The sequence below is a fragment of the Marmota flaviventris genome, chromosome 9 (assembly GCF_047511675.1).
Source record: "Marmota flaviventris isolate mMarFla1 chromosome 9, mMarFla1.hap1, whole genome shotgun sequence".
Taxonomy (NCBI): Eukaryota; Metazoa; Chordata; class Mammalia; order Rodentia; family Sciuridae; genus Marmota; species Marmota flaviventris.
This window is the reverse complement of record NC_092506.1, coordinates 73,945,560-73,967,632: the sequence shown is the minus strand read 5'-3', so window position 1 is coordinate 73,967,632 and position 22,073 is coordinate 73,945,560. Positions and strand designations below refer to the sequence as shown.

At 41.4% G+C, this 22,073-nt stretch overlaps 1 protein-coding gene across 4 annotated transcripts in view; it reads left to right on the top strand.

Moving 5' to 3' along the window:
* Window positions 1–22,073, top strand: part of Me3 (malic enzyme 3) — a 206,074-nt gene that overhangs the window by 60,581 nt on the left and 123,420 nt on the right. The window contains exon 1 of one of the 4 annotated variants that reach the window (XM_071616582.1): window positions 115–161. The exons of the other annotated variants lie outside the window; for them this stretch is intronic. Within the exon in view, the coding sequence (XP_071472683.1) occupies window positions 126–161 (36 nt within the window). The 5' untranslated portion in view covers window positions 115–125. Of the gene's footprint in view, window positions 1–114; window positions 162–22,073 lie in introns of those variants that run through there. 4 annotated transcript variants of the gene reach the window in all.

Below are 22,073 nucleotides of genomic sequence, written 5' to 3'. Positions count from 1 at the left end.
GTATGCAGAAACATGCTAATCAGATCATTATCAGTGAAAAAAAAAGAAGCATATGACATTTTGTTTAAACAAAAATTTTCTACTTTTTTAAGCATAGAAAAAAGACTGAAGGAAATGGATCAAAAATGTACAAAGATCATCTGTCTCTGGGTGACTTTAAGGTGTGATTTTATTTTTTCCTCTCAATTTTTGTGTGTAATGAGCATATATCAATTTTAAACTTGGGGGAAATATGTTACAAAGTTCCTATTAAACTTAGGGAGATGGAGACCACACTTGTTGGTTGTGTGTTGAGGTTCCAAAGCCTCTGTGGGGCTCCCATGTTATGTGTGAAAATGTTGTTTGAAGAAGCATAAAACCAAAGTAGAAAGTGGTAGCTTTTATTCCTGTTCTTATTACTCTTATGGCAGGTGCCACTTTCTGAGAGTGGCCAAAGCATCACCAGATCTTACTGTGACATGTTTAAAATCCCGAACAGGTTTGGAATGACACTTTCAGTTCATGGAGGAAGGAGTCTGTCTGTTTTGTAGTGAGTGCCTGGTGTAGTGGAGGTGATTGTTCATTTTTGCTGAGTGCATGAAGGAAGGTTGGGTAGTTGCTGATCCTCCACATTCATTTGTCAAGGTAACCATGAACTAGAGAAGAGAGTCATTTTCCTGGCAGTGCTGACCAAGCCACCATCATCATCTCTGTGCAGTTCTTTTGATCTTTTTTCATACACTGAATCCTGTGTGTCACCCTGTCAATGTTACACCGGGTATGTAGATGAGGAAGCTGGGGGCAACAGAAAGTTGATTAGTGGTCTTAAGGTCATATATTTAGTAACCAATGGAGCCAATTCAAACTCAAGTCTGTTTGGCTCCTAAGCTCTGTGCTTTTCCCCCTCACTGTATCCCTTTCCGGAGGAGTGACTAGGCAGTATGTACTCCTCATCTGAATTGGGGACTTCCTTGGATATTTCATTTTATTAAATTAATTAATTAATTTTAATTAGGCATATATTACAGCAGAATGCATTTTGACTTCTTGTACCCAATTGCAGCACAACTTTTCATTTCTTTGGTTGTACATGATGTAGAGTCACACCATATATGCAGTCATACGTGTACAGGGTATGATGTCCATCTCATTCTACCATCTTTCTTGCCCCCATGCCCACTCCCCATCCCTCCCTCCCCTTTGCCCTATCAAATTTCCTCCATTTTCCCCATGTCCCTCCATTATGGATCAGCATCCACTTATCAGAGAGAACATTTGGGCTTTGGTTTGTTTGGGATTGGCTTACTTCACTTAGCATGATATTCTCCAACTCCATCCATTTACCTACAAATGCCATAATTTTATTCTCTTTTAATGCTGAGTGATAGTTCATTGTGTATATATACCACAATTTCTTTATCCATTCATCTATTGAAGGGCATCTAGGTTGCTTCCATAGTTTAGCTATTGTGAATTGAGCTGCTATAAACATTGATGTGACTGCATTACTATAGTATGCTGTTTTTAAGTCCTTAGTACCCCAGCACAGACACAGACATAGACCAAGGGGTGGGATGGTTGTGTCAAATGGTGATTCCATTTCAAGTTTTCTAAGAGTCTCCATACTGCTTTCCAGATTGGTTGCACCAATTTGCAGTCCCATCAGCAATGTATGAGTGTGTCCTTTCCCCCACATACTCATCAACATTTATTGTTGTCTGCATTCTTGATAATTGCCATTCTGAGATAATTGCATGAGGTGAAATCTTAGAGTAGTTTTGATAGAGGAAAAAGTAGGCCCAAATCTTCATCACATCAGATTAGGCCCTGACTTCCTTAACAAGACTCCTAAAGAGCAAGAAATAAAATCAAGAATTAATAAATGGGATGGATTCAAACTAAAAAGCTTCTTAGCAAAAGAAATAATCAATGAGGTAAACAGAGAACTTACCTTTTGGGAGCAAATTTTTGCCACATGCACATCAGAGCACTAATCTCCAGGATATATAAAGAACTCAAAAAACTTAACACAAAAAAACTCAAAACAAACAAACAAACAAACAAAAAAACAAGCAACCCAATCAATAAATGCACTAAAGAACTGAACAGACACTTCTCATAAGAAGATATACATTCGATCAATAAATATATGAAAAAATGTTCAACATCTCTAGTAATTAGAAAAATGCAAATCAAAACTACTCTAAGATTCCTTAGATATTTTAGATTGTGCTCTTTCAGTGCTTTCTGTTGTTGCTATCCAAAAACAAGGAACATTTGGCATCTCCAAATCTGGAGGGGAACTGGTTAAAAGGTTCCTTTGTTGCGGGTTCAAGGAGCAATGCTTAGATAATCTGGTTAGATCTGGAGACAGACCTAGTCACATCCAGCAATTGTCTGTGAAAATCCTGTCTTCCCACTGCTTACAATGAGATTCCCAAACAGCAACTGTATGTTTACCTAATTAAGGCCACAGGCTCACACTTCTCTCTCTTTGGATGTAACAATGAAGTCATCACAGTTAAAGGGAAGCAGGTTTTATGAAGTCCCCTTGACCTTTTTGATGGCCTTTGCCTCCTTGAAGATGGATTTCATTTATGTATATTACTCTTTTAAGTGGCATTTCCTCCACAAAGTTCAATAGTCATTCCAATTAAAACCAAAATACCCAGCCCTCTAAGAAACTGGCTCTAAGCTAGTACTAGAAACTGAGTCACATGAGTTTGTTTGTTGTTTTATTTTTAACAAACTGCTCTTTAGAAAAAAAGCAGCAGCCTAAAGGTATTAACCCAGCCACATTCTTGTTTAAGTGACTGAATTCCCCTGGCTCACCTGCCCATCTCACCTACCCTGAAACAATAATGATGGAATAGGCCAGTGGAGAAGCTGGATGATCTGAAGAAAAATAAAATTAAAAATTAAAAAAAAAAAAACAACCATGGAACATGGTCCCAATTCCCAGGTGAATCCTTCTATCCCCTGGACCAGGCAGGGTACCCCAGGTGAGATTCAGTCACAGAGAGTATATTGGTTTACTCAGGCTATCACAACAAAATTTCACATGCTTAAACAAGAGAAATTCATTTTCTCATCACAACACAATTTATAATAGTGAACTCCAGCGGCTAGAAGTCCAAGATCAAGGTGCCAGCAAGTTTGGTTTCTTCTGAGATCTCTCTCCTTGGCTTGCAGGTGGCCACCTTATCACGTGCATCCTCATGTGCTCATTCCTCTATGTTGTCTGAATCATAATTTCCTCTTATAAAGACAAAAGTCATACTGGATTGTGTCACACAGACCAACCCATTTTAACTTAATTACCTTTTTTAAGACTCTATATCCTAATATGGTCACACTCTGAGATACTGAGAGGTGAGGACTTCAACTTATGAATTTTGAGGGTACACAATTTAGCCCAATATGGAAGCCCATGGAGAATCAGAATAGAATCATATTGCTACATTATGAACCATGAGGACTGATGTCAACAACTCCTCTAGTACCGGGATGGCTAATCTCACCCCCAGGAAAGAGACAGCATCTTCGAGACCCTCAGTACCCGAGCACAGACACAGAGCAGTGCTGAGAAACAGAAACAAGGACCAGCCTAAGTCTCCTGGGCTTGAAACGTCCAAAGCCTGCACCACCGCTCAACACACAAGGAGGAATCATGTCTTGCTTTCCCTCCCTCTGACGTGGAATCTAAATCTCTGCCTTCTTTCCACTGTCTCCTCTGCCCTGCCCTAATCTTCTTCCTTCACATGGACTCTGGCAACAGCCTTATTACTGCCTCACAGCCTCCAGCCTCTGCCCCTCCCGCAGCTGTCAAGAACTCATTTAAGTGAAAATTGGGCCATCTTTGCCTGCTGGATTTCCTTCCCCATTGCCTTCAGGGTCATCAGTCTTTCCTTAGATTGTACATGAAGCCATGCCTTAATAGCTTCACAGGCTCCCCAGCGCCTCTAGAGTCAGGTGGTTAGTGAGGCTTCCAGGGATCCTTTCCATCTGGTCTGACCTACCTCCAGCCTCCCTGCCTGACATACATGGCCTTGTCAGCTGCACCTCCCAGATGGTCCAGCACCCCAGACCCCCTCTTCCAGGAGGTGCCCTGTGGCTGGTGCCTCTAGGCCGGTCCACTTTCCTTCTGTCTCCAGTCTTGCAGAATTGTCCAAGAATAGGACCCAGTTTTAGTGTTGCTTTTTTGCTAAGCCTTCCCTACGCTCTCCCAAGTCCTCAAGGAGGTTATTTCTCCTATTCCGCTGCCCACAGCACTTGTACATTGCTGACTGAGCTGCTCAGCATCTTGAATTACATCACCTTGTAATTTCTTCACCTCGCCTCACTAGGATGTGAGCTCCTGGACAAAACACTTTCTCCTACCACCTCTATTTGCCAGTGCCTCACAGAGCCCCATGCAGAGCAGGTGCTCAGTGGGTGGGCATGAAATAAGCAGGTAAAGGAAGTCATGGGAGTTCCTCTGCTACCTTGTAGATGGCCCATACTGTAGGATGGTCTGCACACTTGATCATCATACAAGGTCCACACACTTCAAAACCAGGACATGTGGATGCCAAGCAGCATGCATACAGTTAAAAGTGAAGTTCCTTATTCATATCATTGCTCTGGCAGCCTTCCAAGAAGAGATGCAGAAAATTTTCCAGCAATGGTCAAAAGCTGAAGCAATACAAGTACAAAAAACAAAAACCTAGCCCAATATTTTTTTGAACAATTCTCTCAGACACAGAACAAAACAAGCAAACAAATTTTTTATTCAAACAAAATCACAAATAAGGAATCTGGTATATAAGCCGACATGTATTATAAAAGCTGGGTTAAAGCACAGGTGGAAGAAGAAGACAGGTGTGTTACCATGACACACCTTTTCCCACCCCCAACCTGAGAACTCTGTGGAATGTCTGAGGACCTACGAGATTTGTGAAGTCAAAATTGGCATATCCTAATCAATTTGTCCAACCTCGGAGCCAGTTTTGTTCATTTATTTGTACTCTTTTCCTGCCTTCTCTCTCTCTCTCTCTCTCTCTCTCTCTCCCTCCCTCTTTCCTTTTCTCCCCACCCCATCTTATTCAGCTCCTATGACAAGCCAGGCACTACAGTAAAAATAAACAAGGCACAGTATCTGCCAAGAGTCTAAATGGGGACACAGACTTGTAAACAAACACTTGGAGTAAACCTGACAAATATTTTTAGAGCTCCAGGGCTGGGCAGGTGACAGCGAGGCTACCAAGAAAGGAGAGGGCAATGGATTCTCCAGTCGGTATCCAAAATAAGATTGACTGAATTCCCAGACAAGAGTTTTAGTCACCACCCACTGTTGCTCTAAAGGAATAACTTAGGAAGCTTTTCTGTTAAGAGCTTCTGCACCCACTGGGGCCTTACCTCCTCTGTTGTCCCCAGCACTGCTAAGTGCACAGAGCAAGCCCTGGGAAGCGAGGGAGGCCTGGGGAGGAAATCCCTCTCCAGTGTTGTGGACACACAGCTGTCACCTCCCCTCACAATGCTCAGGACCAGCTCCTCAGCCAGATTCTTTTGTCCAAGGCCACTGGGGATTTAAGGAGGGCATTGTGCCCAGTGGTCTTTAAATAATGTTGTCACTCATGAGTAAATCTTAGGGAAACCCAGGCCTTCTTTCACCAGAAATTAAATGAATTGAAGGCTTTCTTCTGCCCTTCATTTTTGAGTGGACTGATGGGCTGTGGAGAATGTCAGGCATCTGCACTCTGTAGCCTCATTCCAGGCTCCACTGGAGGCTGCCATGTTTTGCCTCCACACTGCCCAAGTCCTGGGACAATGGCTTGCCTGCCCTGCAGCTTGATGGTTTGCACTTTCTGCTTCAGTGAGCCAAAAGTTTTGAGGTTTAAATGTGTGACTTGATGCTGTCATTTTTCTACTGTGTTTCCTTTGACTTAGGAGCCCAGTAGGACATGAATTTAGTCACTTTGTCATGGTTTTCTCTGTGCACCATCTGTCATTGTGTGGGCCTGATATTGTTCCTACCTACAGTGCGAGAGCCCCTGGAAATTTCTGAAATAAGTTAACTAATAAGTGTTAGTGAACAGTGCTTGTTGTATTACTTTGAGAGAGCTTTAGAAAGGAAAGGGAACAAATGTGTGACCGTGGTGTAGCCTGAACCAGGTGCCTGGCCTCCTGTCGTGCTGGCCTCCTGTCATGCTGGCCATGAATTGTGATATTGTCTCTCTCACCCTCTGGTCTATAACTCCAGTAGGGCAAGACCATTCCCATCTCATGCACTGTCATATCCCAGGTCTGAGCACAATAACTGGCACATCAGAAGACACTTAATAAGTATGTTGAATGAATCCATGAATGGTCTCAGGTGATCTCCTGATGACATTGAAGAATTAGTATTATTACCTCCTTTTTATACATGAATAAATTGAGGTTCTAAGAGGTTGAGACACTTCTTACAGCTACACAATCATTAAGGCAGACAGCATTAAGCCATGGACTTCATACAACCCTTGTTTCTTTTTGAACCTGGGGGCACTCATTTTTGACAGTAAAACAGAGAACAGAAGGAAATCCTTTTTTCCAATGTTCGAAGAACAACTCAAGTCATGTTCTGTCTTCTTTGTAAATGAGAGAGACATTGTTCTCCCATAGTTATGATTGTGTGCACCACCTAGTCTCTCTCTGGCTTTGTGAGGGGGATGCTTGCTGACTCAAATGATGGTAAATGGTGGCCATTCCACTTCCTTTGTAGCCCCATGCAATTAGCTCCCTTCCTTGGGCCCTAACTCCTTTATTTGCACCCATTTCTCTATCAGACTTTCACGTCTGTACATCCTTGTCCCTGGCCTAGCCTTCCATTCCCTACTCCATTCCCCTCTACTTTTCAGAAAAATAATACTCTCCTGTTTATCTTTAATCCCTTCCATAATGTTCTCCTAACTCCATCCATCAACTAAAACACACTCTGCACCCTGAGTTTATTGCTGCATCCAAACCCCTCTCACGTGGAGGTGGTTTCTCTTTTCACACTCTTCAGCCCTCCAAGTCAGGACACAGGTAGGTTTCCTTTCATTCCCCAAGGTCACATTTAGAACTGTACTTCCCATCAACTTCTGCCATAACAGAACTTGCATTTCTGTTCCTTTTTAGAGTTGTGCTATTTAGAGATTCCGACATTTTGTCCTCTTTTATTCATTGAGGATTTAGGTACCAACAGATTGACTTTCCCCATCCCAATCCTGCCATCATCCTGAGTCACTACAGGATCAATATGACTGATTCTTCCAATACTGGCCTCACCCAACTGTAATAATTTTCCTCAAGTACTCCCCAGTCAAACCCTAGACCTGAACAACATATGAAATTCCTCCAGGTCATAAATGAGTGACTTTAACAACACATTGTGACCACAGGTGCTGCTTGGTCAAAATGGTCTCTCAACTCACGATAGTGGTCCAGCCCAAGCAGCCATCATCCCTATCCACCCAGTCCAGCGGGGCTCCATAGTCCATCCTTCCCACTTTTCCTAACAGTACCCTAAACTTTTTGCCCCTGTGTTTCCCTCATTTCTTGAGAGGTTGGGGGATACCAGGGACTGAATTCAGGGGCACTCGACCACTGAGCCAAATCCCAAGCCCTATTTTGTATTTTATTTAGAGACAGGGTCTCCCTGAGTTGCTTAGCACCTTTCTTTTTGCTGAGGCTGGCTTTGAACTCTCAATCCTCTTGCCTCATCCTCCTGAGCCACTGGGATTACAGGCATGTGCCACCGTGTCTTCCCCTCTTGAGGACACATCCTATTAGCATTTAAACCAGCTTAGTTCTCTCCACCTTAACCTACTCAACTTTAGTAACCAGACTTCTTGACTTATGTGCATTTGCTATTTCTATTTCCTCAACTTCTGCTCTTTCTTCAAATCACTCTGGTATAACTGCATCATCTTTTCCTGGTACCTTCATTTTGCTAAATCCAATAGAAAGTTTTCAGTTCTCATGTTATCCTGATCTTCCAGAGAAATTCAGCAGGGTTATCCACTACTCCCTTCCTGAAACACTATCTTCTTTTATCACCTGGTGACAACCCTTCTTATGGGTCTGCCTTGTGGCTGTTTCATCTCAGTCTCCTTTACCAGCCTGTCTAACCTTGAAATGCTGGGTTTCTCAAAGTTCAGACTTGGGCTCAGTGCTCACTCTAAACTCCCCCCAAAGAGTAATATGTCCCCACTATGGTTTCAATGGCCATTCCTTTGCTAACAATTATCAAATTATTTCTCTAACCCTAAGATTCAGACATATAGATGTCTACTGCCTAAGTGGTATTTCAAATTGATGTCTCAAAGGCAAGCTCAATGTATATAAAGTAAGATTTGAGGTAAGTTTCTTTCCTTCTACTCCCTCCCAAAATAATCCCAGTTCTTATCATTAGTGTCCTATCTCAATGAATGCCACCACCGTCCATCCAATTATGATGGCAGCAATCCTTGACTCATTCAACCCCAAGTCTTATCTGTCACCAGATCCTGTGATTTTATATCTCCATACATCTCTTATCCTATTTCTCTCCATCTGTGTTCTGCCATCCTAGCGCAAGCTGCCATTACCCCTCACCTGGGCTATTGAAAGGAACTCCTAACTTACCAGCACATTCTTAGTCTCCTCCAAAAATTCTTTTACTGCAACTAAAGTTAATTAGGCATTTTCTGTTTAAAACTTTCAGAGACTTCCCATTTCTCTGAAGTTTCAAGCCTCACTCCTCAGCAAGTTTGCACTCACACTGCACCTCTTGGTTTGGTCTGTGCTCCTTCCTTTTTCCAAAGCTTTAAGCAAGGTGTCTCTTCTCCAGCTGGAAAATTTCTCTGCTAGGGGCTGGGGTTGTGGCTCAGCAGGAGTGCTAGGCCCTGGGTTCAACCCTCCGCACCACATATAAATAACAAAAATAAAGGTGTTGTGTTCAACTACAATTAAAAAATAAATATTTTTTTTAAAAAAAGAAAGGAAAAGTTTCTCTGCTGGACCCCCCCCCTCCCAACCACTTGGCCTAATTAACTTTGTCGTTATTGTTATTTTATCTAAATATATTTTATTAACCTTCATCACAGAATTTTTATTATTATCATTATTGTTATTATTATTGAAAGAACACTCAACATGAGATCTACTCTCTTAGCAAATTTCAAGTGTACAATGCCGGATGTTATTATAGACACTATATTGTACGGCACATCTCTAGAATTTTTCGTTGTGTGTAACTGAAATTTTACACCTATTGATTAGCAACTCCTCATTTTACCTTCTCTGCAGTCCCTGACAACCACCATTCTATTCTTTGCTTCTGTAAGCTTGACTACATGAGATCCTTCAAGTATTCCATACCTATATTTATGTTTCTGTTACTGACTCATTTTGTTGAGCATAATGTCCTCGGGGCTCATCCATATTGTTCCATATCATAGGATTTCCTTCATTTTTAAGGCTGAATGCCATTCAATTGTATATACATGCTGCATTATTTAATCCATTCATTTGCAGGGGATATTTAAATTGTTTCCATCTCTTGGCTGTTGTGAATAATGCTGCAGTGAACATGAAATGCTCATATTTCTTTGAGATCTTAATTCAACTCTTTGGCAAATAACTGGAAGTGGGATTTGGATTCCTGGATCATGTGGTAGTTTTGTTTTTAATTTTTTGAGGAAGCTCTATAGTGTTTTCCATAGTGACAGCTCCATTTTACATTTCCACCAACAGGATACAGAGTTCCAGTTTTTCCACATCCTGGACAGCATTTGTTTTTTGTTTTTTTTTATAATAGCCATTGTGATAGGTGTAAGGTAATATCTCATTGTAATTTTTTTCTGTGTTTCCCTGATGATTAATGATATTATCTTTTCATATGTCTGTTGGACATTCATGTGTCTTTGGGAAAATGCCTGTTCAATTTCTTAACCCATTTTTAAATCAAGTTATTAGTATTTTCGCTTTTTTTGTCATTGAGTTGAGCTCCTTACACATCTTGTTTATTTTCATTCATTCTCTATATCATCTTTCCATTGTTTCCTTTGCTATGCAGAGTCTTTTTAGCTGATGTCCATGTGTCTGTTTTGGCTTTTGTTTCCTGTGCTTTTGATGCCTTACCCAAAAGTCATTGCCCAGATCAATATCATGAAGCTTTTCCTTGAAATAATTTTATAATTTCAGGTCTTATATCTTAATTCTTTAATCTATTTTTGTGTATAAGCATTCAATTTCATTCTTTTATATGTAGATATTTAATTTTCCCAATACTGTTTGTTGTTTAAGATAATTAATTCTATGTTTCATCTCATTTTGAATGTGCCTTCCTCCAGGAACCTCTTCTAATCACATACCCACCTTGCAAAGAAAACTACATCAGGGCTCCCTGAGTTCTCTATAGACTATAGCCTCCTCTGTTACTATATTGTAATATTTCTTCCAATGAAATAACTATTTGGGCAATTGTTTATTTTCTTTAAACCATTTTTGTATTGTCTTCCCTGTTAGGACATGAGCTTCTATTTTTTCCAGCTGTACTCCTGCAGCCTACCATACTGCATCATGCAAAGTATGTGTTCCACAAACTGTGGAACAAATGGTATCCCTTTGTATGGGAATTTTGTTTGAATGGATGACAAATCATTTCATTTTGTATTTTCTATGTCAGTTTTCTCTATGAAGAGTGAGATTTGGGCTTTTTCATCTCTCTTCCACTGCACCCATGTGCATCCTGCAGTATGCACTCACTGAATGAATGGATGAATAGGAATGAATAATGACTAGGAATGAATGATTAGGAACGAATAATGACTAGGCTGAGTGAGTAGGGCAGTCCCGCTCCACAGACACAGGGCAAGAAATTCATTCTTACTCCCTTATTTGCAAACTGTACTAACTTTCAGCCATAAAATGCTTCAGGGGTAGGGGTGTGATTCAGTGATACAGCTTGTGCTGAGTGTGGATGCAGCCCTGGGTTCAATCTTGTGCTCGCGTGCGCGCGCACACACACACACACACACACGCGCGCGCTTCAGAGATTTGTTTTCTATAAAAAGTCATCCTATAGTCTTGGTTTCTCACCAAATTTTAACTAATCCTAATGCCCAGATCCTTAGCTAGACCGCTTCTATTCTGCCATCTTCCTCCTCCTCCTCCTCCTCCCTCCTCCTACTGCTTCCCTCCCTCTTCCTTCTCATCCTTCCTCCTCCTCCTCCTCTTCATCTTCATCTGTCTTATCCTTTATTTCTTCTTCATTACTATGAAAAACAGAGAAAGTTGTCTGTTTCAGACTTGATGTAAACAGCACCACTTCTGTCTCCTCCATCAGTGCAACAAAAGATTTTTTGTTATGACCACACTCAGAGCAGGACTCTTATCAGAGTTTGCAACTATAGATAAAGAGACCTTGCTACAGTATTGTCAGAGCAGTACCATTGTTGTGCTTTTGCAGTGTGCGGTTTCATATTTTAAGGCAAAATGTTAATTGATAATCATATTAAATAGTGGTATTTTACCTTCTAATTGCTGTTCAATAATAAAGACATAGCTTTACCAAGAAGTCAATGCTTCTCTTCCCCTTAGGAAAGATTTATAATTAAATCTCTATTGAGATATTTACCAAGGACCTTTACTCCTGAATTTGTGTGTTGAGATTAGAATTTGTGAAAACCTTTTGTCTTTCCTTTTAGTACAGTCTTTCATTATCACTGGGGTGCTTCTGTAAAGCCCTGGTCCTGCTGAAATCAGCATTTAACAGATGGGGTACAAGCATTTCAAATATAAACCAGCAACAAAGGTACTCCTGATGTACACTGAATCTTGAGAATCAGTGTTAAGTATAAATTTAAGTCAACATCCTCTTCACTCTTTAATCCACTGCAGTGATTCACAGACAGCCCCAGAAGTGCATTTCTAACAGAGGAACTCCCATAGCATGCTCAGAGGCATGTAAACGCCTGCTTCCTCTGGGAACTGGCGAGTAGTTTGCTATGTTGAAGGCTACCATGGTGGGGGTGGGTGGGTGCTACTTAATGAGGCTTTAAATATTGACTTTTTTATCACAGAATATAGGTTTTTAGAAGAGCCCGTAGCTAAGGCACTAAGTATAGTATCAGGCATGGAGTTATGTTTATGTTGAGGCATTTGGAAAATAGGTCACCCTGCAAGTCTCTGAGAATATCGACATGGCTTCCTTCAGAGTAGACAATGTCAATTTAGAACAGCAGAGCACACTTGCAGGGATTCCAGTAATTTTCCTGGAAATCAAGTATGGAAAAAAATGATTTAACTAGATGCAGGTAGTCCCTAAGCATACAGGTCCCAGGATTAATCATGTTCATAAAATGAGAAACTTTTTAAAAAGACACTCAAATGCATTAAGTGCAAGGATTAAATTTTATCTCCTCATCTCAGGAAGGAATTTGAAAAACAACTCAATGTTGATTATATAAACCAAGAACTGGTAATAAAAACAATTCACATGATTTGAAACTCCACATTTTCCTTCCCTTTTCTTTTAACATAAATCTAATTTAAATGGAAATGTCATTTTAAATGCATTCTTGAACTTTCAATTTTTAGTTCAGTCTCCTTCGAGTTTCTCTCATTAATTATAGATCTGCAATAGATCACCATAACCAGTAATCAAGCACCTAACTTTAAATTCCAAAGAAATGGTATTCCAATTCCAAGAACCAAGGAAGACAGGCTGAACAGACTGAGGATAGAGATTAGAGAGGGAAGAATCAAGAGGAAGAGACATCCTGAAACCTAAGGCTTCAATTTGTGTGTTCTGCCCAGTGCTCAGCATGTAGTCAGGGCCAGTCAGAGCTGTGTTTATTGGGTGCTTCAGGCATGTGGGCCACTATCCAGGCACATCACACAGAGGGAACTCGGCCAGTCCTCAGGACAAATTTTGAAATAGATATTGCTATCTCATTTCTATAACTGATGAAATTGAGGATCAAAGAAGCTAAAGAGAGTTGTTCGTGATCCCACAGCTGGTGGGCCTAAGTCACAATTTGAATATCAGGACCAATTTCAAGGCCTGTTCTCCCTTCTCTGTGGTCTACTGCCCCTCATGGGCATGTCCCTGCACACCTGAGCTCCAAACAAACAAATAAATAAACAAAAAACGTTATTTGTGCAAATCTGCTGAGCATGCCAACCTGCCAGGCCACATAGTATCAAATTAATTCTTAAATATGAAGATATGTAAAGAACCTTGGTTTGAATTAACAGTTGACAGACTAAAACTCTATGGAGGTAGGAACCAAATATATTTTGTCTTTCATTTTATGCCCAGTGCTTGCTACATGGGCTGCTCTCAAAATATACTCATTAAATGAGTAGATGACTTAATGAACTGGCACAGTGAAATGGAACTCAAGATTCAAGTCTCATTTCTCACTTTGCTAGGGCCATGATTTTTGGCAAATTTTAAAAATTCTCTTAGCCTCTGTTTTTCTGATCTGCAAAATGAGGATGATGTTTTCATAGCCTACCTTATAGGGTGGGGGTTCTAATAGGTAGCAAAGTTTGGGAACCATTATCATAGGAAATAAAACTGTTTTGTAGACCCTAACAAGGCAGTTAAATGGAAACAACTCACTTTATTGTCATGTATATCTAGAAAGAACAAATTAAAAAAAAATTTTAATGGAAACAACTGTAACAAACCAAGTCCAAAATTGACTTTAGACCTTAGAATCCTGCCTCCTGGTGTCAAGACAGAAAGAAAGACTCTCATCTGTGTGCCACAGTGGCCATCTATCTCCACGTAAAATGACCTTCCTGGTTCATCTGGTAAGGTGACAGAGTTGAGGTCAAGGCCTAGGAAAGCAAGGATTTGGTCAACATTCAGGCTGGGAGAGTGCAAAGGCATCTGTGGACAATCACCCTGTCAGACGAGCTTGCCCTTGGCCATCTTACATCCTGTTCTGGCACCCCACCCACTCATCTGCACGCATCAGACTTGCATGTACAATGCCTATTCTGAGACCCTCCCAAAGCATGTCTGTTTGTTTTGTTCCTTCTGGTGGTAGTTCACTTTTTGACCTAATTCTCCCGGGCTGGCCCATCAAAGTGCAGTTGTGATGTTGGAGGAAGGAAGCTGCCTCCCTTGTTCTCCGCTGCTCCCCTGTCCATAACCTTCCTCTGCTGTTACCCTGTTGAGGTTCAGCTGAGTCAAAGGGCCAGCAGGGTGCCAAGAACAATATTATCTAAATTTTAAATAATAGTCTCTTGGGACTAGAGGGTCATGAAGCATTTAGACTGTCACAGGGAAATTTTCCAGGAGAGTGATTCATAATCTTTCCAACTATCCACCTCTGTTTCCTTGTTGGGTAAGGACAAAATCCTAGCATTGCCAAGTATTTAAGAAGCAAATTCTTCTCTCTTCCATGCTGATTCTTATTCAACGATTTTGCATAAACTACTCTTCCAAAGGCAAAAGAAAACAATTTCAATAGCCACTATTCTCACATGTGTTTGAATGGCATTTATTAGCCACATGCCCTTGGCATGTCATTGACCCATCCAAATTTCAATTACTTCTTCTTTAAATGAGAACAATAATACCTGCTCTGTCTAGAATCAAGTGACATAAGCCATATATGAGAGCATTTTAGAAATAATAAAGCAGCAAAAATATGCAAGGTATTTTTATCATTGGCAAAGATACTGGGCAAGGCACATAGTCATTTGTGTAATAAATTTTATTTTTACAAAACACTTGAGTAAATAATGTGGAATGTAAAAAATTGTCCACTTTTTAAAAATTATAATTCCTTTGCATTTTCCCACCAATGGGAAGTTCACTTTGATTTATATGCTGCATGAGACACAATCTTGTTAATACCAGTATTTTGCTGAGTGAGGTTTTAGGAGCTGTCCGGAGAAAATAGTGGCAGCCCTGGAATCTAGCAAAGTACCCAGCCCTCTCCTCTCTGCTGGGAAAGGAAGACATTGGTCAGAAGAGCAGCCTGAGCCTCCAGAAATACAAAACCAGGATTGGCAGTCTTCTCATTCTGACTAAGGAGGGTACTGCGAGGACTCGAGCAGGGTTGTACATATGGCCCTGGAGTCCGCCTCAGCATTGCTTTACTGATCCCCCAGGTGAGCAATCTCTTTGGATTAAAATGAAGCCAGAGTTGTCTGTTTCCTTGTTGGGTAAGGACAAAATCCTAGCATTGCCAAGTATTTAAGAAGCAAATTCTTCTCTCTTCCAGGCTGACTCTTATTCTCCCCTTCTTTCTCCACGTGGTTATTGAAGCTTTTCATCTAGGTCCTGAAGCACAGATGTCTCCATTGAGTGGGAGCAGGGGAGGGAACAATCCTGTCCAAAAAGTGGTAGGGTAAAAAGCATTCCATCCTCGGTTCCCCCAAGACAGGAATCCTGGAGATTTGGTTACCAATTTGAGGGAAACGTGGCAAAATTAGACTCTGAGCATATAAGATTAAATCAGGTTTTTTTTTTTTTGATTATTAGTGATGTTAACTTTTTTTTTTAATTTTTTATTGTGGGTTGTTCAAAACATTACAAATTTCTTGACATATCATATTCCACACTTTGATTCAAGTGGGTTATGAACTCCCACCTTCACCCCATACCCAGATTGCAGAATCACATCAGTTACACATCCATTGATTTACAAATTGCCATACTAGTGTCTGTTGTGCTCCGCTGCATTTCCCGTCCTCCACCCTCCCCCGTCCCCACCTCTCCCCTCCCCTCCCCTCCTCTCTCTCTACCTCCTCCACTGTATAACCCTGAGGGTCTCCTTCCATTACCATGCAATTTCCCTTCTCTCTCCCTTTCCCTCCCACCTCTCATCCCTGTTAAATGTTAATCTTCTTCTCATGCTCTTCATCCCTACTCTGTTCTTAGTTACTCTCCTTATATCAAAGAAGACATTTGGCATTTGTTTTTTAGGGATTGGCTAGCTTCACTTAGCATAATCTGCTCTAATGCCATCCATTTCCCTGTAAATTCTATGATTTTGTCATTTTTTAATGCAGAGTAATACTCCATTGTGTATAAATGCCACATTTTTTTTATCCATTCGTCTATTGAAGGGCATCTAGGTTGGTTCCACAGTCTTGCTATTGTGAACTGTGCTGCTATGAACATCGATGTAGCAGTGTCCCTGTAGCATGCCCTTTTTAGGTCTTTAGGGAATAGACCAAGAAGGGGAATAGCTGGGTCAAATGGTGGCTCCATTCCCAACTTTCCAAGAAATCTCCATACTGCTTTCCAAATTGGCTGCACCGATCTGCAGTCCCACCAGCAATGTACAAGTGTACCCTTTTCCCCACATTCTCGCCAGCACTTGTTGTTGTTTGACTTCTTAATGGCTGCCAATCTTACTGGAGTGAGATGGTATCTTAGGGTGGTTTTGATTTGCATTTCTCTGACAGCTAGAGATGTTGAGCATTTTTTCATGTACTTGTTGATTGACTGTATGTCCTCCTCTGAGAAGTGTCGGTTCAGGTCCTTGGCCCATTTGTTGATTGGGTTGTTTGTTCTCTTATTGTCTAATTTTTTGAGTTCTTTGTATACTCTGGATATTAGGGCTCTATCTGAAGTGTGAGGAGTAAAGATTTGTTCCCAGGGTGTAGGCTCCCTATTTACCTCTCTTATTGTTTCTTTTGCTGAGAAAAAACTTTTTAGTTTGATTAAGTCCCATTTGTTGATTCTAGTTATTAACTTTTGTGCTATGGGTGTCCTATTGAGGAATTTGGAGCCCGACCCCACCGACTGTAGATCGTAGCCAACTTTTTCTTCTATCAGACGGCGCGTCTCTGATTTGATATCAAGCTCCTTGATCCATTTTGAATTAACTTTTGTGCATGGCGAGAGAAAGGGATTCAGTTTCATTTTGTTGCATATGGATTTCCAGTTTTCCCAGCACCATTTGTTGAAGATGCTATCCTTCCTCCATTGCGTGTTTTTAGCCCCTTTATCAAATATAAGAAAGTTGTAGTTTTGTGGATTGGTTTCTGTGTCCTCTATTCTGTACCATTGGTCCACCCGTCTGTTTTGGTACCAGTACCATGCTGTTTTTGTTACTATTGCTCTGTAGTATAGTTTGAAGTCTGGTATCGCTATACCGCCTGATTCACACTTCCTGCTTAGCATTGTTTTTGCTATTCTGGGTCTTTTATTTTTCCATATGAATTTCATGATTGCTTTCTCTATTTCTACAAGAAATGCCGTTGGGATTTTGATTGGCATTGCATTAAACCTATAGAGAACTTTTGGTAATATCGCCATTTTGATGATGTTAGTTCTGCCTATCCATGAACAGGGTATATTTTTCCATCTTCTAAGATCTTCTTCTATTTCTCTCTTTAGGGTTCTGTAGTTTTCATTGTATAAGTCTTTCACCTCTTTTGTTAGGTTGATTCCCAAGTATTTTATTTTTTTTGAAGATATTTTGAATGGAGTGGTTGTCCTCATTTCCATTTCAGAGGATTTGTCGCTGATATACAGGAATGCCTTTGATTTATGCGTGTTGATTTTATATCCTGCCACTTTGCTGAATTCATTTATTAGCTCTAATAGTTTCTTTGTAGAGCCTTTTGGGTCTGCTAGGTATAGAATCATATCATCTGCAAATAGTGATAATTTAAGTTCTTCTTTTCCTATTTTTATGCCTTTAATTTCTTTCGTCTGTCTAATTGCTCTGGCCAATGTTTCGAGAACTATGTTGAACAGAAGTGGAGAGAGAGGGCATCCCTGTCTTGTTCCAGATTTTAGAGGGAATGCCTTCAGTTTTTCTCCATTCAGAATGATGCTAGCCTGAGGCTTAGCATAGATTGCTTTTACAATATTGAGGTATGTTCCTGTTATCCCTAGTTTTTCTAGAGTTTTGAACATAAAGGGATGCTGTACTTTGTCGAATGCTTTTTCCGCATCTATCGAGATGATCATATGGTTCTTATTTTTAAGTCTATTGATGTGGTGAATAACATTTATTGATTTCCGTATATTGAACCAGCCTTGCATCCCAGGGATGAATCCTACTTGATCATGGTGTACAATTTTTTTGATATGTTTTTGTATCTGATTCGCCAGAATTTTATTGAGGATTTTTGCATCTAGGTTCATTAGAGATATTAGTCTGTAGTTTTCTTTCTTTGAAGTGTCTTTGTCTGGTTTAGGTATCAGGGTGATGTTGGCCTCATAGAATGAATTTGGAAGTTCTCCCTCCTTTTCTATTTCCTGAAGTAGCTTGAAAAGTATTGGTATTAGTTCTTTTTTAGAGGTTTTGTAAAATTCTGCTGTATACCCATCCGGACCTGGGCTTTTCTTAGTTGGTAGTCTTTTTATGGTTTCTTCTATTTCCTCAATTGATATTGGTCTGTTTAGGTTTTCTATATCCTCCTGACTCAATCTGGGCAGATCATATGACTTAAGAAATTTATCTATGCCTTCACTATTTTCTAATTTGTTGGAGTATAAGGATTCAAAATAGTTTTTGATTATCTTCTGTATTTCTGAGGTGTCTGTTGTGATATTGCCTTTTTCATCCCGTATGCTAGTAATTTGAGTTCTCTCTCTTCTTCTCTTCGCTAGCATGGCTAAGGGTCTGTCGATTTTGTTTATTTTTTTCAAAGAACCAACTTTTAGTTTTGTCAATTTTTTCAATTGTTTCTTTTGTTTCAATTTCATTAATTTCAGCTCTGATTTTAATTATTTCTTGCCTTCTACTTCTTTTGCTGTTGTTTTGCTCTTATTTTTCAAGGATTTTGAGATGAAGTATGAGATCATTTATTTGTTGGTTTTTTCTTTTTTTAAGGAATGAACTCCAAGCAATGAATTTTCCTCTTAGAACTGCTTTCATTGTGTCCCATAGATTCCGATATGTTGTGTCTGTGTTTTCATTAATCTCTAAGAATTTTTTAATTTCCTCCTTGATGTCTTCTATAACCCATTCATCATTCAGTAACCTATTGTTCATTCTCCAAGTGATGTATACTTTTTCCTTCCTTCTTTTATCGTTGATTTTCAGTTTCATTCCATTATGATCAGATAAGATGCATGGTATTATCTCTACTCCTTTATATTGTCTAAGAGTTGCCCTGTGACATAATATATGATTTTTGAGAAGGATCCATGTGCTGCTGAGAAAAAAGTGTAACTGCTTGATGTTGGGTGGTATACTCTATATATGTCAATTAGGTCTAGGTTATTAATAGTGTTATTGAGTTCTATAGTTTCCTTATTCAACTTTTGTTTGGAAGATCTGTCCAGTGGCGAGAGAGGTGTGTTGAAGTCTCCCATGATTATGGTATGGTGGTCTATTAGACTCTTGAACTTGAGAAGAGTTTGTTTGACAAACATAGCTGCACCATTGTTTGGGGCATAAATATTTATGATTGTTATGTCTTGTTGTTGTATGGTTCCCTTAAGCAGTATGTAGTGTCCCTCTTTATCTCTTTTGATTAACTTTGGCTTGAAATCTATTTTATTTGATATGAGTATGGACACTCCTGCTTGTTTCCGAAGTCCATATGAGTGATATGATTTTTCCCAACCTTTTACCTTCAGCCTATGTATGTCTTTTCCTATCAAATGCGTCTCCTGTAGGCAGCATATTGTTGGGTCTTGTTTTGTGATCCATTCTACTAGCCTGTGTCTCTTAATTGGTGAGTTTAAGCCATTAACATTTAGGGTTATTATTGAGATATGGGTTGTTCTTCCAGCCATATTTGTTTATTTCTGTTACTAAACATGGTTTGTTTTCCTCTTTGATTATCCCCCCCCCCTTTACTGTCCTACCTCCCACCGTTGGTTTTCATTGTTATTTTCCATTTCCTCTTCCTTTAATGCTTTGGCGAGGATGTTTTGAAGAGATGGTTTTCTAGCTGCGAATTCTTTAAACTTTTGTTTATCGTGGAAGGTTTTAATTTCATCCTCCATCCTGAAGCTTAATTTCGCTGGATACACAATTCTTGGTTGGAACCCATTTTCTTTCAGTGTTTGAAATATGTTATTCCAGGATCTTCTAGCTTTCATAGTCTGTGTTGAAAGATCAGCTGTTATCCTGATTGGCTTACCCCTAAATGTAATCTGCTTCCTTTCTCTTGTAGCTTTTAAAATTCTCTCCTTATTCTGTATGTTGGGCATCTTCATTATAATGTGTCTAGGTGTGGATCTCTTATGATTTTGCACATTCGGCGTCCTGTAGGCTTCTAGGATTTGGGATTCTGTCTCATTCTTCAAGTCTGGGAAGTTTTCTTGTATTATTTCATTGAATAGACTTCTCATTCCTTTGGTTTGGAGCTCTGTACCTTCCTGTATCCCAATGACTCTTAAGTTTGGTCTCTTAATGTTATCCCATATTTCTTGGATGTTCTGCTCATGGTTCCTTAACAGTCTTGCTGAGCTGTCTATGTTCTTTTCAAGTTGAAATACTTTGTCTTCATTGTCTGATGTTCTATCTTCTAAGTGTTCTACTCTGCTGGTAGTATTCTCCATTGAGTTTTTAAGTTGGTTTATTGCTTCCTGCATTTCTACGATTTCTGTTTGTTTGTTTTTTATAACCTCTATCTCCCTGTATAGTTGATCCTTTGCTTCCTGGATTTGTTTGCGTAATTCGTTGTCGAAGTGATCTTTCATTGTCTGATTTTGCTGTTTAATGTCTTCCTTGATACTCCAGATCATTTGAAGCATGTATATCCTGAATTCTTTATCTGACATTCCATCTGCTGCAGCTGTTACCTCTTCTAAAGTTGCGTTGACCCTGCATTGCTTGTGGTCCTTTCTTTCCTTGTCTTTTCATACTGCTTGCGTATCTTTCCTGCAGGTGCGGGCGGCGGCTCTGCTCTCTCCTTATTCCAATTGGGGTTTCGTGGCTACCACGCCGGCAGGTCACTGGGCCTGTTCTGGGAGCTGGCGGCGGCTCTGTTCTGCCCCTGCTCCGATTGGGGTGACGAGTGTACCACGCCGGCAGGCCACCAGGCCTGATCCGCCGGTCGGTTGCAGGTTTGCCTACCCTGCAGGCGCAGGAGGCGGCTCTACTCTGCCCCTACTCCAAATGGGGTGACGTGTCTGTCGTACCGGCAGGCCACTGGGCCTGTCCCGCTGGTCGGTCGCAGATCTGCCCACCTTTCGGGCACGGGTGGAGGCTCTGCTCTGCCCCTACTCCAATTGGGGTGTCGTGACTACCCCGCCTGCAGGACGCTGGGCCTGTTCCTGGCACGGGCGGCGACTCTGCTCTGCCACTACTCCAATTAGGGTGGTGTTTGTACCACGCCGGCAGGCTCCTGGGCCTGATCCGCCGGTCTGTTGTAGGTCTGCCTACCTTGGAGGCGCGGGCGGCGGATCTGCCCTGCCCCTCCTACCACGCCTGCGGACCCCTGGGCCTGATCTGCAGGTTGATCACTGGTCTGCTCACCCTGCGGGCACGGGTGGCGGTTCCGCTCCGCCCCCACTCCAATTGGGGTCGCGTGACCACCACACCGGCAGGGCCTGATCCGGGCGTGGCAGAAGGATCTGCTCTGCCCCTACTCCAGTTGGGGTGACGTGTGTACCACACTGGCAGGCCACTGGGCCTGACCCGCCAGGCTGTCACAGGTCTGTTTACCTTGCCAGCACTAACGGCGGCTCTGCCCTGCCCCTCCTACCACGCCCATGTACCACTGGGTCGCGGGTCTGCCCACCTTGCGGGTGTGGGTGGCGGCTCCGCTCCGCCCCCTCTCCAATTGGGGTCACGCTGTCACCACGCTGGCGAGCCGCTGGGCCTGCTCTGGGCGCTGGCGGCGGCCCGGCTCCTCCCCTCTGGCTCGACGACAAATTGAGGAGACTCGGGTGACTGTGCCTCACCCCCCCTACCGGGAGACCAACTGCTTATGTCACCGCTGATATTGATGAAGTTCTCTCCTCCGCCGCTTTCTGCTGACATCAGATCTCTGCCATGTTGGTATCCTATGCGAATGGCAGCATTTCGTTCCCCTTGCCAGGCAACCAAAGCAACGGGTGAGTCCTGACCGGCCCTCAGCAGGACCCGGACCGAGAAGCAGTTTCCGCGGGCTCCTAGCGCCGGGCCAGGGAAGTTCCAGGAGCCGGAACTCGGCCGCTCCGT